This window comes from Rhea pennata, chromosome 11, assembly GCF_028389875.1.
Source record: "Rhea pennata isolate bPtePen1 chromosome 11, bPtePen1.pri, whole genome shotgun sequence".
NCBI classification, from domain to species: domain Eukaryota; kingdom Metazoa; phylum Chordata; class Aves; order Rheiformes; family Rheidae; genus Rhea; species Rhea pennata.
The window spans coordinates 8,144,772-8,159,676 of NC_084673.1; the positions used below are offsets into that span (position 1 = coordinate 8,144,772).

Below are 14,905 nucleotides of genomic sequence, written 5' to 3' on the forward strand. Positions count from 1 at the left end.
TATTAGACACTCTGTGGTCTCAAATGTAATGTTTCATTCGTTTGCCAGTGATCTCTGCTCAATACAGGCTGATAAGTTTGCTTATGCAGTATACAACCATCTAAAAAAGTCGCATGTAAAGAGCACATTACTCCTTCACAAGACAAGGACATCAAATAGCGTGAGGAGGTAAAAATGATGATGGGATGCTTATTACCAAACACACAGGTCCTGTCTGACAGTAACTGGTACTACCGATGCCTTACATAAAACACTTGTTAACTCTTGCACTTAAAAGTAGGGGGAAGGGATGATGTAACTGGAAAATCTACTCTCCCAAGCACATGGTTTACCTCTGTATTTAAGCTAAATGATAAAAACTTATCCTATCTGACACAAGCTTACAGCACATAGTCAGAAACAAAGTCTTTAGTTTGTGATTCATCTCAAAGCTCACAGGGTTTAAAAGACTTGCACAAGAAGCAAAAGTAATCTCTACCTCTAAAACAAGGTACGAGCTGCTCCTGTTAGGAAGAACCATCAAGTCTACTTGCTCTCCAGTTAAATAAGCTTTCTCTTAACTCCAACAGTTTGCTTATCATGGTAAATGAGATCTTTCTCTCAACGTACTATTAAAAACAGCATCACACTTAAAACAACCCCTTTCAGAAATTTGGTTTGTACTTCTGTGGAATATATTATCACTCTGAACGATTAGCACACAAACTTGAGCTCGGGGGTAGTATAGCACTCCTTCAACATCTCCAGACCATTTAGGATCAATGTCAAGAGCTTATAAATATTTTGGCACTAGCTACCACATGCACAGAAATATTTCGATTTATGCTATTACTAAACCAACATGATTTAACACTATAAACTTAGCCAAAGAAAAGACATTTCTAACCACACCCAATCACATTAATTGGCAGTTAGCAGTGTTCACTTAGGCAGCTTTGCAAATCCTGTTTTAACTCCTCTTTTGAGCATTGATTCATAGCATTACAGAGATTCAAAAAGTGTTCAAGTCTCCAATCCAATCTCCACAAAAAACACTGAATTCCAAGCAATCTTGAAAACCTCCAGGGATGGAGGTTCCACAATGTTTCTAGACAATCCATTCCAATGCTTATCCATCGTTGGAATGACAGAGGCTTTTAGGGGGTTTGTTTGGTTTTTGTTTATATCCAGAACCTCCTGTTTCTATTTATGACCATTCTTTCCTGCTCTTCTGCCATGAACTTTTATAAAAAGCCTTGATTCATCTTCTCAACTAGGAAAGATAATCACTTGAAAAGCATTTGGATTCAGCTTAGCTACAATAACAACATCAAATCGGATCGAATGCTTTCAGGCACTTACCCGTTTCCTACACACCTAACAAAATCACATACTTCTCATCCCATACTGAAGTGCTACAGACAGTAAACAACATCTAAGTTAAGGGCTAACAAACTAAGTTAAGATTGTTAGGGAAATTTCTGAGATAGCTGCTTTCTCTAATTTAATAAATTTATCTTTAAACAAAACTTCATTTTGCAGAAGAAACACATTGCCAAACCAAGTTAAGATTGTAGCTGCTCACTCCTATCTCATGCCAGCCTATACTCAGTACTGGCATGAGAACAGATGATTCTTTGCTAAAAGAATTTAATTTTTTTCTCTACCCGTTTAATTGTATACAACAACAACAAAAATATCAAACACTCATTCCTACCTCTAGTCCTTGTGCCAGAACAAAATATGTGGAAAAACAAAAAGATGAACCCACTTCTTCCAGCAAAAGTGACGTGTCAAGGTGCTCCAGCTATGACACTGAATCTCAGGAGAAAGAATGGCACTAAATTCTAACTCCACGGTCTGTCAAGTTCAATATATTATAATGGACTTGAATGACTCAAAATGACCCAAAGGAAAAAAAGTTGTGAAATCGAAGCAAGAAAATCTCCATACTAAACTCTTCAAATGCTTTATGTACAAACTCAGTGACAATTTCACACTTGTACAAATACCAACTATTTTCTTACCAAAGTCACAAATACTTCCCTAATCTTATTTGCACAATGAAGAGCATGGGGATGAGGTACAATAAGGTTGCTCTGTGACTACGTAAAAAGACTGCTATCCTCAGCTGAACTAATCCCTCATTCAAAATTAAAGCCAGCAAAATTGATCAAGGTTATTCTTTCATATAATGGATGAAGCCTTTTCCCAGATTACAGTCTTGTTCTTCCCTTAGAAGACATCAATAACTGATACATCTGACTGTCCATTTGCTCACACTACTTCGAGTTTAGAACGCACCTGAATTCAGCCCATCCATTTCCCCTCACTGAGAGGGATTCTGTTTCACTTGAAATTTTATAAAGACTTCGTGTAGACCACATCCAAAATAAAACTACTCTCCCACTCAATATACTCACTCAATTATATAATCAGAAGGTAGTACTGTATCTCAAGGCAAAATAGTCTTTCAGAAGCTATTTAATTCAAATAATGTACCACTATTCAAATTCGTGTTCTCATTCAGTTGTGTTTTCCTCAAGAAATAAAATCACATTTAACTGTCTAAGAACTCAAGTATTACTCTAATATTTTTCCACTAAATGTAGCAAAAAAATTAAGTCTACTCTAGTGACTCTAGAATGACTGAAGAGAACACGCAATGGAAACAGTAAGCACGCGTAACACAGTTGAGCTCATTTCACACTTTACTTTTAAAATTGGATAGTTATTACATAACAAAGTGCTTTCCCTTGCTAGAAAGCAATTCTACATCTTTGCATCTAATGTACCTACAGCTTCAAATAGAAGCACTTTTCCTGTGTTCGCACACTACAAAGAAGTTTCTTTTCAATAACTTCTCTGTAGGCACTTTCAACTATCTTTCCTAGCTACCTTATTCGTAAGAAGTTTGTTTATATTATGACAGTGAAAGAAAGTAGGAGTTTGTTTGTAAGAAGACTATATAACAAAATAAGACATCACATCTGATGATGTTTGGTTAAGATATACACGGTCACTTTTAATACAAGCTGATGTTAGTATTCTGGCTTTCTGTCATCCTCTTAAATAACAGGCACTTTCAGCAGCTTTTTACAGCTCATATGTTACCAATTTAACATCAGTTGTAAACACATTTTAACTCAGTTTGCAGTAATAAAGAAATGCAGTTTTCACACTTAACAGCTTCCCAAGGCTCTTTTCCACTATGCTTGATGAAAGGAACATAAGGTGAAAGCATTTGTATTAACTTAATCCTACTACGATCTGTGTAAAACCTTGTGGAAACTAAACAAAACTCCACTTTATACAAAACATCAGGTAAGTTTTAAGAGTCCACTCCACTGCTCCTCTTGAATTCCCACAAGGGAATTGAACTAAAACAAATTAAGGCAAAGTTAAAACAAGTAAATGCAAATAACAGAAATAAACAAGTGATAATCAACATGCTGTTATTCACCGTTTATGCTGCTGCATTTATAACCCGAGGCACAATCCAGTGCTAAGATTAGGTTTAAAATGGTTTTTGTGGTACCTCCTGCTCCAAGGCACCAGGTTCTCAGGCAGAGATCGCTCCTGTTAAACCCAGCATCCCGGCCCCAGTAAGGGACAAAACGAACTCCCGGGCCCTCGAGCGGGCCCGCTCCACGGTCCTGAAGAGCGTTCGCGCACTCAGAAGCTTGTCCGATCCCTCCTGCTGCAACAGCTGTTCTCGCTGAAGAGCGAAGCGCACACGATCCCCCCCCCCCCCCCCCCCCGCCACCGCCGCCGCCCCCGGCCGCGCTGCAGCTCCGCGGCCTTTCCTCCCGCAGGCAGCGCCGCGCCGGCTCCGCCCGCCGCCGCCGCTGCCGGCACGGCGGAGCGGAGCGGAGCGGAGCAGCGCCGCGACGGCGCCTCCGCCCGCGGGGCGGCCCGCGCGCAGCCCCGGCCCGCGCGCAGCCCCGGCCATCGCGCCGCCCCGGCCATCGCGCCGCCCCGGCCATCGCGCCGCCGGAGCCCCCGGCCCGCGCCCGCCGCGCCCGCTCACCAGCTTGGGCTTGCTGCGGCTCTCCTCCTCGGCGGCGCGCCCGCCCCGCCTCGCGCTCGCCCTGCCGCAGCTCAGCGCCTCCTCGCCGCCGCCGCCAGCGCCCGCCGCCGCCGGGCTCTCCATGCTCACTCCCGTCCGTCCGTCCGCCCGCCCGCGGGCAGCCCCGTCCCGCCGCGGGGCTGTGTCCTCAGGGCCCCATAGGGCTGCCGCTGCCCCCGCGCAGCGCCTCAGCAACGCCGCGCGCCCTCACGCACACGCCCGCCCCGCCCGCGCCGGGCCGCTAGCGCGCACGCGCCGCCGCCCGCCGCGCATGCGCCACTGAGGAACGCGAGGGCGGTGGCGCCTCAAGGGGCGGGTGCGGGCGGCGGGGCGGGGCGGCGGGCGTCGAGGAAATGGCGGCGCGAGGGGGTCCGGACAGGAACGGCCGCTGGAAAGGTGGAGTGTGGGGCAGGAGCAGCCCCCTTTCTCCCCGGGCCGGGCCGGGCGGAGCGGGCCGGATTTGGCCGCCGGGATCCGCGGGGGTGGGGGGGAGGCCGGACGGCCCGGGGCAAACCTGCCCCTGCAGACCTGACACCCGGCGCGGAGGGGGGACCTAAAAAGGCGTCGTGTGTCCCGCTGTGTTTTACACCGGGTTACACCTAAAAAGGCGTCCTGGCTACCTGTGTCCCCGTGTGTGGGGAAATACACTGAATGCAGTGGACAAATGATGTTTTAGCAAAAACTGAGAGACTGTTAGCGCAACCTGAAGATTTCTGTTGTTTTCTCCTATCCAGATTTGAGAACACCAGTCCCTGGTGTCTGTGGTTTTGACACCTGCTAGCTGTTCACAACAATGAAAGAAACTTTCTGAACCATTTCTCTGGGTTAGAGAATTAGAGAATCCCCCTTGCTGAGCCTCACTGTTTTAACTTGAAGTTTTCTCAGCCTGGATATATTAGTCAGGATAGAGGGGAGAAAAGGATTGCATCTGTAATTGGTAGAGGGCTCACGTTGACAGGCATCCTGATATCAACAGAATTATACTGCTTAAAAAATATACACTTCTTGTTGGCATAGCTGAGTATATGCTGGTAAAGCCACACCATTTTGGTAGGAAGTAAATTCCCAGATCTTCAGCATACACATTTAGATACGAATATATCATTCAGTGGCCTTCTAGAAGAGGGTCACAAGTCTACATTCCTTCCAATTTGGGCCTGTTCTTTTTCAGAAAGGAAGCGAGACCAGTATGGTGGGTTTCCCCCATGTCTAATACACACATTGTGAAAGCAAGCCTGAGATTCTTGTAGCAGTTTGTATTTCTTGTTACTCTCCAAGACTAGCCTCAGTCATGGATGAAATATTATGAATAAATATAAAACTCAACATCCACAATCTGTAGATAAAATCTGACAATAGTAGTTTTCAAATAAATTCACAGCTGTAAAGCTTTCCGTAGCCTTAAAATTTAGGTTGAATCTTTACAGCAGAAGTTAAGAGATTATAAAACAAACCAGCTCTCTCAAAGAGACTGGCAAAGTGTACAAATCTGAACTTTTCTTTAGGTTGTGCCTCTGCCTCTACTTTTTAACATGATTGTCTTTTTATTTCGTCTCACTGATTTTATATTCTGTCACAGTTCATGCTATCATAGCTTCAGAATTACAAAATTGATCAAATCATCATGAAATTAATCACTTGTTTACAGTGACAGGCAATATAAAATTATTTCCAGCCACATCAGTTTCTAATTTACACTACGTCATTCTACAGAGATAGTTTAACAAGTGATTTGTCAGCTTCAGTTAAAAAAAAGAAAAAAAGAAAAAAAAAACTCAGATTTGGCTTTGGTCTTTCCAGTCAGCCCTTCTGGCAATTTTGTTTTTCTGTGCTGTCTTTATTTTTCTGTATTAAACAGCACCCATAACTGGAGCAGAAAGGTCACTCATTCCAGAGTCAGAGAAAAGAGAATACTTTCCAACTGCCTGACATTCCTGTGTACAAATTTAAGAATTTCTAATCCAAACTCTATAGTACTGTTTACTCAACATAACTCCTAAATGTGCTAGGATTTTTTTTTACCAAACATTTCTGAATTTGCCACAAGACTAGTCATACTGCTTTAGCCAAGTCTTGTCCAGGCAAACTTATATTGGACTCAGCGCTAAGATGAAAGAACAGCAGGGAAAACATTACCAAAATAAGGCAGGTACACATTTTCTCAAAAAAAAAATGTACGTACATTTATTTAGGCATTAAGTTAACTTTTTGATGAAGTAACAGATCATATGAAACATCATCTAAAGCAAGACTTGGAGAAAAATCACTGAGGGTAGGGCAGGGACTATGCATATTAAGTTGAAAAACCCCAAAACATTTACTATTTTCAGTGCTGTTATGCAATAATAGCTACAACCCTGACAGTAATGGAGACAAGATGTGTATCCATTAGGCTGTAGCTACATCATGTGATGAAAGATGTACCCAAAAGTACTCTTACTTCCTTCTTTTCCTATTGCCATTTGACAGTTGGACAAATGACTGGCAGACAGCATGTTTATTATATTGACACTTTTTTTTTTTAACTCTAGCTTGCAAACATTCTGCACAGACAGAGATTGCCATGGCATAAAATCATTGTTTGAATTGTACAAGACATTGCTACAGGTTTTTCTAGAGAAGCATTTAATTAGAATACTGTAAATCAAGAATCATTATTTCTACTTCACAGTCTCCTCAGCAGAAGTTAGAGAAATTTCTTTCTTCCGAATGTTTCTAGTAATACTCCCGAATTTTAGTATTCATTTTTTTCCAATTTTTAGGATGGAAAAGCAAATATTGCGTGTATGAACTAAGAACATATGAAATTGTCCCACTTAGGAAAATTTAAGCAGGAAAGCCTCACCAAAACAACAACAACAAAAAAAAAAACAAAAAAACCCCTCTCCTTAAACTAACAAACTAATCTCAAATCATTTTGGCAATCAGTTTGCAGTGTAGTGTTTTGGCCTGTCTCCAAGAGCAGCCTGGTATGGCCTGAGGGTGGAAATTAGTAGTTGTTGCAAATCTGTTCTTAATTTGGCTTCATCTCTGAAGAAAATTTATTTTAAAAGTATACAGTTTGCAAAAATTACCTCATAACATTAAAACCATGTAACTACAAAAGGCCGCTACTCTGTAAACACTAACATTTCTCCTTGTGGTTTCCAATGTAATCTCAGTCATATTCAATCACATAACCACAACAGCCAACTGTGACAGAAACTGCATAAGCCTCTGTTAAAAAAAAAAAAAAAAAAAAAAAAAAGAAAGAAAAAGAAAAAGAAAGAGAGAGACCATTAACTTAGAGCAAAGAGATCATGGCCTGATAGACATGATATATTTTGAGCCCTCCTCAAAGACAGAGTGTTTTTATCTGAATTTGAAGAAAATAGGCCTGTGAAGATGACTGGCTGACTCAAGCAATATAAGCACTTATCCCTCCCCCGCTCCAAACATAAAAATTAGAACTGTGCAAACTTACAGAAGACAGATATCCAAAGAACATAAGTAAAAGAAAAGGGTTTTAAGTTTGTGACAGTTTATAAGTTCAATGACAGAAATTCCATTAGCCAGAGGAGGCAGTAGCCTCTGTTTAAAACAGCAGTTCTAAAACAGGTGAGGTCACAAAAGCAGCTATTCGTATTTTAGTCCTCAAGAAATGTGCTGTTTTCCATGCTTTTGGTAATGAAGAAGGAAATCAGCAAGGCTGAAATCATTGTTCTAACTGCACTGGGGAAGAAAAAAAAATAATGTTCTGTATACTACCATGGGAGAAAACATACTAAATTTAACTAACCACAAACAGGAAATATGTTGTTAAGTCATCCAGTAGTACATATCCTCAGCTTTTCATCCAAAAATTCTTTATGCTTAGCAGAATGGCTGTACCACGCAAAACACTCTGTAATCATCCTTTCACTATCCCTGCAGAATTCCAAACATTTTCAAACTGTCTTGTCTCTCCTCCCTATTACTGTACTCAGTTTTCTCCTGAAGCGGTTAGTCTCTTGCCATTTCCCTTTTTGCAGTTCTAGATGACCTATTTAAAAATTTTAAAAATCTGGAATACTCTTCAGAAGGAAGCCAGACTAAGATTGCTTACAATGCGTGAGAATGTGGTGAAATACAGTTATAAAAAAGTCACAGTGTAAATAACTTGAAAGGTAGGAAAATGAGATTAGAAATGTTAACTACTACACAATGTAAAGCAACAAAGAACATTATCTAGATATAAAAGATACTCTGTACTGACAAAATAACCTCACTTACTAAAAATATTCTCTTTGACTAAATAAGTTTAATAAATAAGGCTTAGTTTGCAAATCTAAATCCAGAGAAAATTCACTTGCTGATAAGATAGTCCCAAGAAATACTGTTTGCCAGAAGTTTAATCTACAACCGTAACATCCTGGCCTGTTAGAGAGAGTCATTGTACGTTGTATAATGTGTCTGTAAATTAAGTCACAAGAAGTTACTATCGTATTTCTAACAAATATATGTTAGTGATTTGTAAGTTCATTAAAACATTCTAATTTAATCATTGAAAAATGAAGCTACATTTCATATTACAATCATGAACAGAATCAAAAATGTTAAATAAAAGCACAGCAAATTATGAGTATTTCTATACATGGGTATGGAATACAGCATGGGCAGCTTCTTCACAGCTATTTTGATTTTCCATGGCCACAGCTACAGTTTGTTTTTAACCAGCTGTGAGATGACTGCAGAACAGTTCACTGATTAGGCTATATACTGGAAAATTTTGAACCAACTTATACATTTTGCCTGTACCTATTTATACTTCACAGGAAGAGGAAGCTGATAGCTCCCACCTATTGTTTTAAAAAAAGTTTTCACATTGCATATGTTAGTGAGGTAATGAACTCCACAGTCACAGCAGACCTACAGTTGAACTGTACTTTGCTGTGTCTAGCTGCAAGTTAAAACCAAAAGCATTGGAATTAAACAAAGCATAACATTATTAAATGATATGTTAAGCATACATAGTCAGCCTATGCAAGACTGCTGTCTGTTCTGCACTCTCCCTATGGACCAGTAGCCGAGTTGTGTAGTTAATGTTTAGTAGTTAATGTGTAGTTGTGTAGGTAACGTGTGGTATGTTTCCCAAGACTGCTTAGTGTTTGTCTTTTGATATTGCTGTCTCACAGCACAGTTTATAACTGAACTGTTCAACATAAACTCCCTTTATTTACTATATCAGTCCCCTTGACCATATTAGGCACCAAAGATCTTTGTATTTCTTTTCTACTATGAGGCTTTAGACAAAAACTAAATGTCCCACTGCAGCCATTCTCTAGCAGACCCCTCACACATGTCTGGAAATTACATGGGTCTGGTCAAAATAAGCCTTTGGTTATTTAGCAGTAAGATTTTTCTGAATGGTAACCGCTCTACTTTACTTATTTTGTCTATAAAGAAGGCTATATCCTGGGGAAATAGTGTTTATAATTTCCTCTGGGAGTGATATGAAAGCTTAGTAAATAAGATTCTACACACATAGGATTAACAATCATCAGTGGAGTTTAGCTTTAAATGCATCTCATGATGCTCCATATTCTAACATTATAAATGTGTCTCTTTTTAGATCAGCAGAATTATAATGGGATGATTTAAACAGTTTCTTTGAAGGAAGGTGAGGTATTATAAAATGCAAACATTCTGCAGATAAATTAATGATTTCTGTTGTATAATTTCTTTGTTATCGCTATAGGTTTTACTTAGTTAAATATTTATGTGCTTGAAAAACAGGTATCAGAACATCAGAGTGAAAAATTACCTTAGCAGAGATGTGTTTAGTATACTTCCTGTATAGGTTTTATTTCACTTAATATTTTTACTTAAGCTATGAGAATCATTATAAACTACCACTGAAATAGAACTCATATCTAGCTTTTCAGATGGGAAAGCGTAGTTTTGAAGTCTAATGTGCTTACTTGCCATCTAGCAGAGTTCCATCAAGACGGCGCTGCATGAAGCTTACTGAAAACAAAGTATCTCCTCTTGCTCTACCTTTCTGGTTCTGAAACCACTTTTGTTTCAGTTAATTCCTTAAATATTGCTCAAAATGAGCTTATTTGTGAAAAGCAAGATTCTGAAACAGATAATCAGAGTTCTTTGCCTATCCGCTTGGTCTTCTTTATAAATGAGTGAAGATGTAATGCAGTGAGACCGGTAAACCAGTTAGAAGTAAGATTAACTCAGATCCTATTCTGCAAAAAACAAGGGTGTGTATTTTTATAAAATGCATATTTTCATGTATACATTATAAAATTTGTATTTTTAGTCAGGCAATCACCTGAAGATGAGTTTGGGGCTCAGCCCAAGGGAATGTGATGTTCCACATGATCTGAAACTTTGTTTAGTGTAAGGTAGTTTATTCTCCCCCCTCTTTATTCACATGCAAGGTAAAGTGGTTCAGCAAACTTATCTGATGGAAAAAATAATATGTGAAAAAAAGAATAGTTTTCCGTCAGATTAATCTACTGAGCTAATAATTCACTTGTGTCTGTAGTATCTGTAGCTCTGACACAAGGGACAGAGGAGAGATACAGCAGTGGCAGCTTACAGGTATAACAGATTAATTGTAATATAAAACCAAATCTTAAGTACTAGCATCTTTAGCTCTCCACTATAAGTGCTGTGATTCATGTGGCAGGACGGTTTATGCTGGGACAATTGGCAAGCTTGTTATCCTTTCCTATCCATTCCATTTCTGACTTAGGAAAGAATAATGTCTACGCTCAGGCTGCCACGATTCACAGCCTGATGTTTTAAGATAAACTGATATTGTGCAAAAAGAGAAGTATTAATTGGTGTATCGATCGGGAGGTTAACCTTGTCAGCCAGACCAATGTACGTTATTCCCCATTTCTGAGTCAGAAACCTAAGCAACAGGCACATTTCTTTGACATGGTGTTCTCTAATAAATCTTCAGTGATGAGAGTATGAACACAAAATTGCCAAAACAAAACACACTCCTGCATATACCTCTGTGTGGGGGTGGGGCATGAAAACAAGCGTGTGAGAGATGCCGGTTACATTGCTTAGGGCATTCTCTGAAGGTGACAATGCTACAATGGTACAGGAAGTGCCAGTTTCTTGTATAGAAGAATGCAAGTTCAATCTACAGGAATGATTGCTGTGCAGTTTATTAAAAACTCATTTCTCTGACAATCTTAACATTTCAGAACAGAAACAGTACTGAAATCCGTAGATGAAATTGTCCAGGAATAAAACAATGAAAGGAGTCACGAGAGGAAAGGCCTCTGTAGTCTGCAGACAGCTGGAGAGCGAAGGTGAGACTCCAAAAAATGCACTGAAAGTGAAACATAGGGAATCAGAGGAAGCCAAGAAGGGGCGATGTTGTAGTTATGTGGTTGATTGCCTAAGGTGTCTACTGGCACAAGAAAAATCAGAGTAGAATAGTGTTTCTGAGTTTAGCTAGAAAGATATCAATCCAGATTTCACTGATAGGAGTTTCACTGCAGGTTAAAGAAGTGGAACGGGAAAGGAACTCTACACTCTCTAGTCCAGCTGGAATTTGCGGTTCTGTGTTCTAAATTGTGCTTATTCTATGGGCCAGTTTGTCTCTTTAAGTCCTCCAAGGACTTTTAAGCCTCCCCCTCCCTTCCTGAGGCAATAGTTCTAGCAAGCTGAGGGCCTTGGAAAGTACACTCCAGGAGGGGATTGCTTATGTGTAGATAACAGTTGAGTTCTAAAGTCTTTGCTCTTCAGATCATGCTCTCCTTTGGCTTTTTTACATGTAGTCCTACCAGTCCTACTAATGGAAAGTTACCGGTTCAGAGCTGTAGGGAAATTTATACAAACTCTGTTTTCACTTTTAAAAGCTAGGACGATTTCAAAAATTTTTGTCTCTGCCTGTTACCCTTTCCTGCTTCCTAGTGCTCCTATTTGAGCAGAGCAGTCATTCATGTGACTGTTGTTAAATGTGATTGGATAAATGTGTTGCAAAAGTGGTCTGCATTAAAGTTAACCTAAAAAAGGGTTAGTTTTAACTTAGGTCAGTTTCTTGATCTTGCCTGTGATGTTGTTTCACAAATGCTTGCACTGACACAAGAGAAAAGATAAAGGAAAGGGCAGTGTAAATCAGACTACCCTCTCATCGTTCAGTTTACTCTTCCAGGAATCCAGGACTGTGCTCTAATCTGGCCCAGCTGTGTAATCCTGACTCAGACTGATGAGGAAATTGCTAAATTGTGAGGAACAGCTGTGAGAAAGTCTGCAAAATAGCACCGCGTGAAATTTAAAAGGTGAAATTACAGACAGAGGTAGGCTTGTTAATAGTTTAAGGATTCAAGAGGAGGACTGTTAACATGTGACTTTATGCAATCCTGAAGGAAAAGAGTAGGTATTTGATAGAAGATAGCTATATGGTATGAGAAAGGTGCCTGCAATAATACAGCAAGTAGCAAAGGCTAGCCTTTCTCTCCCTGACTAATGTTTATCTGACCAGCAAGGATTCTTTGGTCTCCTTATTGGCATGGTGAGCATACTAATGCTTGATGATTTAGCTTGTTAAATCTAAGCTTGTGTGTGTTAATCAGTAAGTTATTGTTTTATATTTTTAAGATGCCTTTATATTTTTCTTTTACAGTGTCTTTATTTTCAGCTAAAAGACCTCTAACAAAGTGACTAAGTAGGGCTGTATTTTAGTAATACTATTTGTTTGCAATATTAAACTACTTAGAGTTATGAATAGCTTGCTAGACTTAATCATAGAGAAGGCGTCAGAATACAATAATTCTGGTTTTATGATAATAGAGAAGTTTTTCTGAAAGCATTCTTTCTAGATAAATCAGTGGACATACTGATAATTATTATTATTTCTAGTTTATTTTGGGGATCTTAATATATTTGGAACAAACTGATCTTCCTGTGAGTTCTTCTTTTCTAAGTGATATTTGTGTTGGTGATTTATTCAGTGTAAGTTTGTCTTTACACTGAATAAATCTCATTTAGTTGACAAACACTTAGTTTTCTTCAAAGTTCATAACTAATTCATGAAATACTAGAACCTTAATATGACTTAAACTTCCCTTCTCTGTTCATCTTGTACTTTATTCTTATTATAATTTTACTGATCATGGTAAACCAGTTAAAAAACTATTCAAATTACTTCTCACAAGTAGAGTTGTACTTTAATGAAGTTAAGCCTTTCTCTGTATCTGGTATTCTGGTGCACAGCAGTTATCCAACACTGCCTTTGTCTTACTGAAAAACCTATTAGTCAGCATATTACCAACAGCAGTGACGTCATGTTGCTTAGATTCTGAAGTGCTTAATCTGAAATCGCATGGTTGATGCTCATTTTCAAGCACACCAAAACCAGTAAAGACAGTAGTGGAGTGTGCTGTGGAAACTTGCAATTCGTCTTTTGATGTATCTCTCAGCATATTAACAAATTATTTTGTTATATAGATCTATTTTATGACAAAAAACAATTTTTTAAAACTAGGCTTCAAAGCACAGAACCTTCTGCTATAGTTCTTACGAGGTTAGTCATTTAGTAAGTGAGCTGAGTCATTGAGCCAAATAATGTAATTGTGTAGCCACTTGTTTATCATTGTATAAACTAAAGTTTAAAATATCTTAACTATATAAATGCAAAGATAAGTGGGATGACATAACTGATGGCAGCTTCAAGGTTTTAATAACTGAGCCACTAGTTTAAGTATCTTAATGGGTCTTGTGGTTAATTGGGGGGTGGGGAGAGAGATGGGGAGGAGTCTCATACTTTCTATCAATTCTGTCACATTCCCAGAAATTTGTTTGCCTAGACTTCAATATTATCTTACCTATTGCTGTAGGAGAACTAATCAACTAAACATTCCTCTGCTGCTAAATACAGCCAACAAGCTGCTTATGAGTCATGACTCTGGCAGATAATACTGCTGCATACCAGTGAAAACTTTATTGCTAGCTGTCATATTCTTTGTGTGTACAAATACCACAGTCTTTGGTCTTATTTTTTACATTCTAGGTTCCCATTGTAGTAAGCATTCACTGTAGTAAGCTTATGCTTGTACAGGGCTGGAAAAAGACAACTTTGTCTTGCAGTAATCCTGGAGTATAATGCATAATAAATTTGGAAAAATGCATTGCTGTATCCATGGCTGATTAGTAATTAAGCTTTGAAGTGTTCATAATCTAATTTCCATAAAGAGCAGCAGATAAGAGTGATTACTGGATATGAACAGTGATGCTGGAAACTAGAACTACATAATATTATAGCAAGTGTGAAAGTGCTCTCCATTTTATTTCAGTCTTTTAGGATATAATACACCATCAGTTCATATTTGTGAATGAAAAGATATTATATACGTACTAATTATCCACTATATAGACCTGTGAAATTAATTTTTTATTGTAGCAGTACTTTGGATAAAATGAATATTCCATTTTTTTGTGTTGGTTGTATCTGCATCTCCTGCTGTACTATCTGTGTTTTTTAAAATGATGTATAAAGTAGAAAAAGATTGTCAAGTACTTATTAGAGTTCCTAAATGAAATACTAGCTTTGAAAGGCAAGTAATCATTCATTTGACCAATGGTCATGCTTATTTTTGTGTAAATATTTTTGTTTAAAATAATCTATCATAATCCTGTTATCTCAGATTAGTGGATAAGAGTACTCAATGGCTAAGCAGCTGGGCAATTGGCTAAGATATAGGAAACAATCTTGTTCCTGACCAGTTACTTGAACCTCATAATGTGACTGCTGTAACAGATGGGTTATATTTCGTTAATAGTCTGTTCATAAAAGTGGGTCAGAACCAACAATAAAATTAGAAAGGATTGCCATATATGTTAAAAACAAACAAAGCAACCTTA

General features: G+C 38.9%; 1 protein-coding gene and 1 long non-coding RNA gene across 3 annotated transcripts in view; one reads left to right on the forward strand and one right to left on the reverse strand.

Moving 5' to 3' along the window:
* DIAPH2 (diaphanous related formin 2) overlaps window positions 1-4,236 on the reverse strand; it is a 252,358-nt gene extending 248,122 nt beyond the window's left edge. Inside the window, exon 1 of the mRNA XM_062584399.1 lies at window positions 4,010-4,236. Coding sequence (XP_062440383.1) covers window positions 4,010-4,132 — 123 coding nt within the window. The 5' untranslated portion in view covers window positions 4,133-4,236. The remainder of the gene's footprint in view (window positions 1-4,009) is intronic.
* Window positions 4,237-4,396: 160 nt separating this feature from the next.
* The window catches only part of LOC134145416 (uncharacterized), an 87,534-nt gene continuing 77,025 nt past the window's right edge, over window positions 4,397-14,905 (forward strand). For both annotated transcript variants that reach the window (XR_009959602.1, XR_009959603.1), the window contains exon 1: window positions 4,397-4,444. This is a non-coding gene — a long non-coding RNA (uncharacterized LOC134145416). The remainder of the gene's footprint in view (window positions 4,445-14,905) is intronic.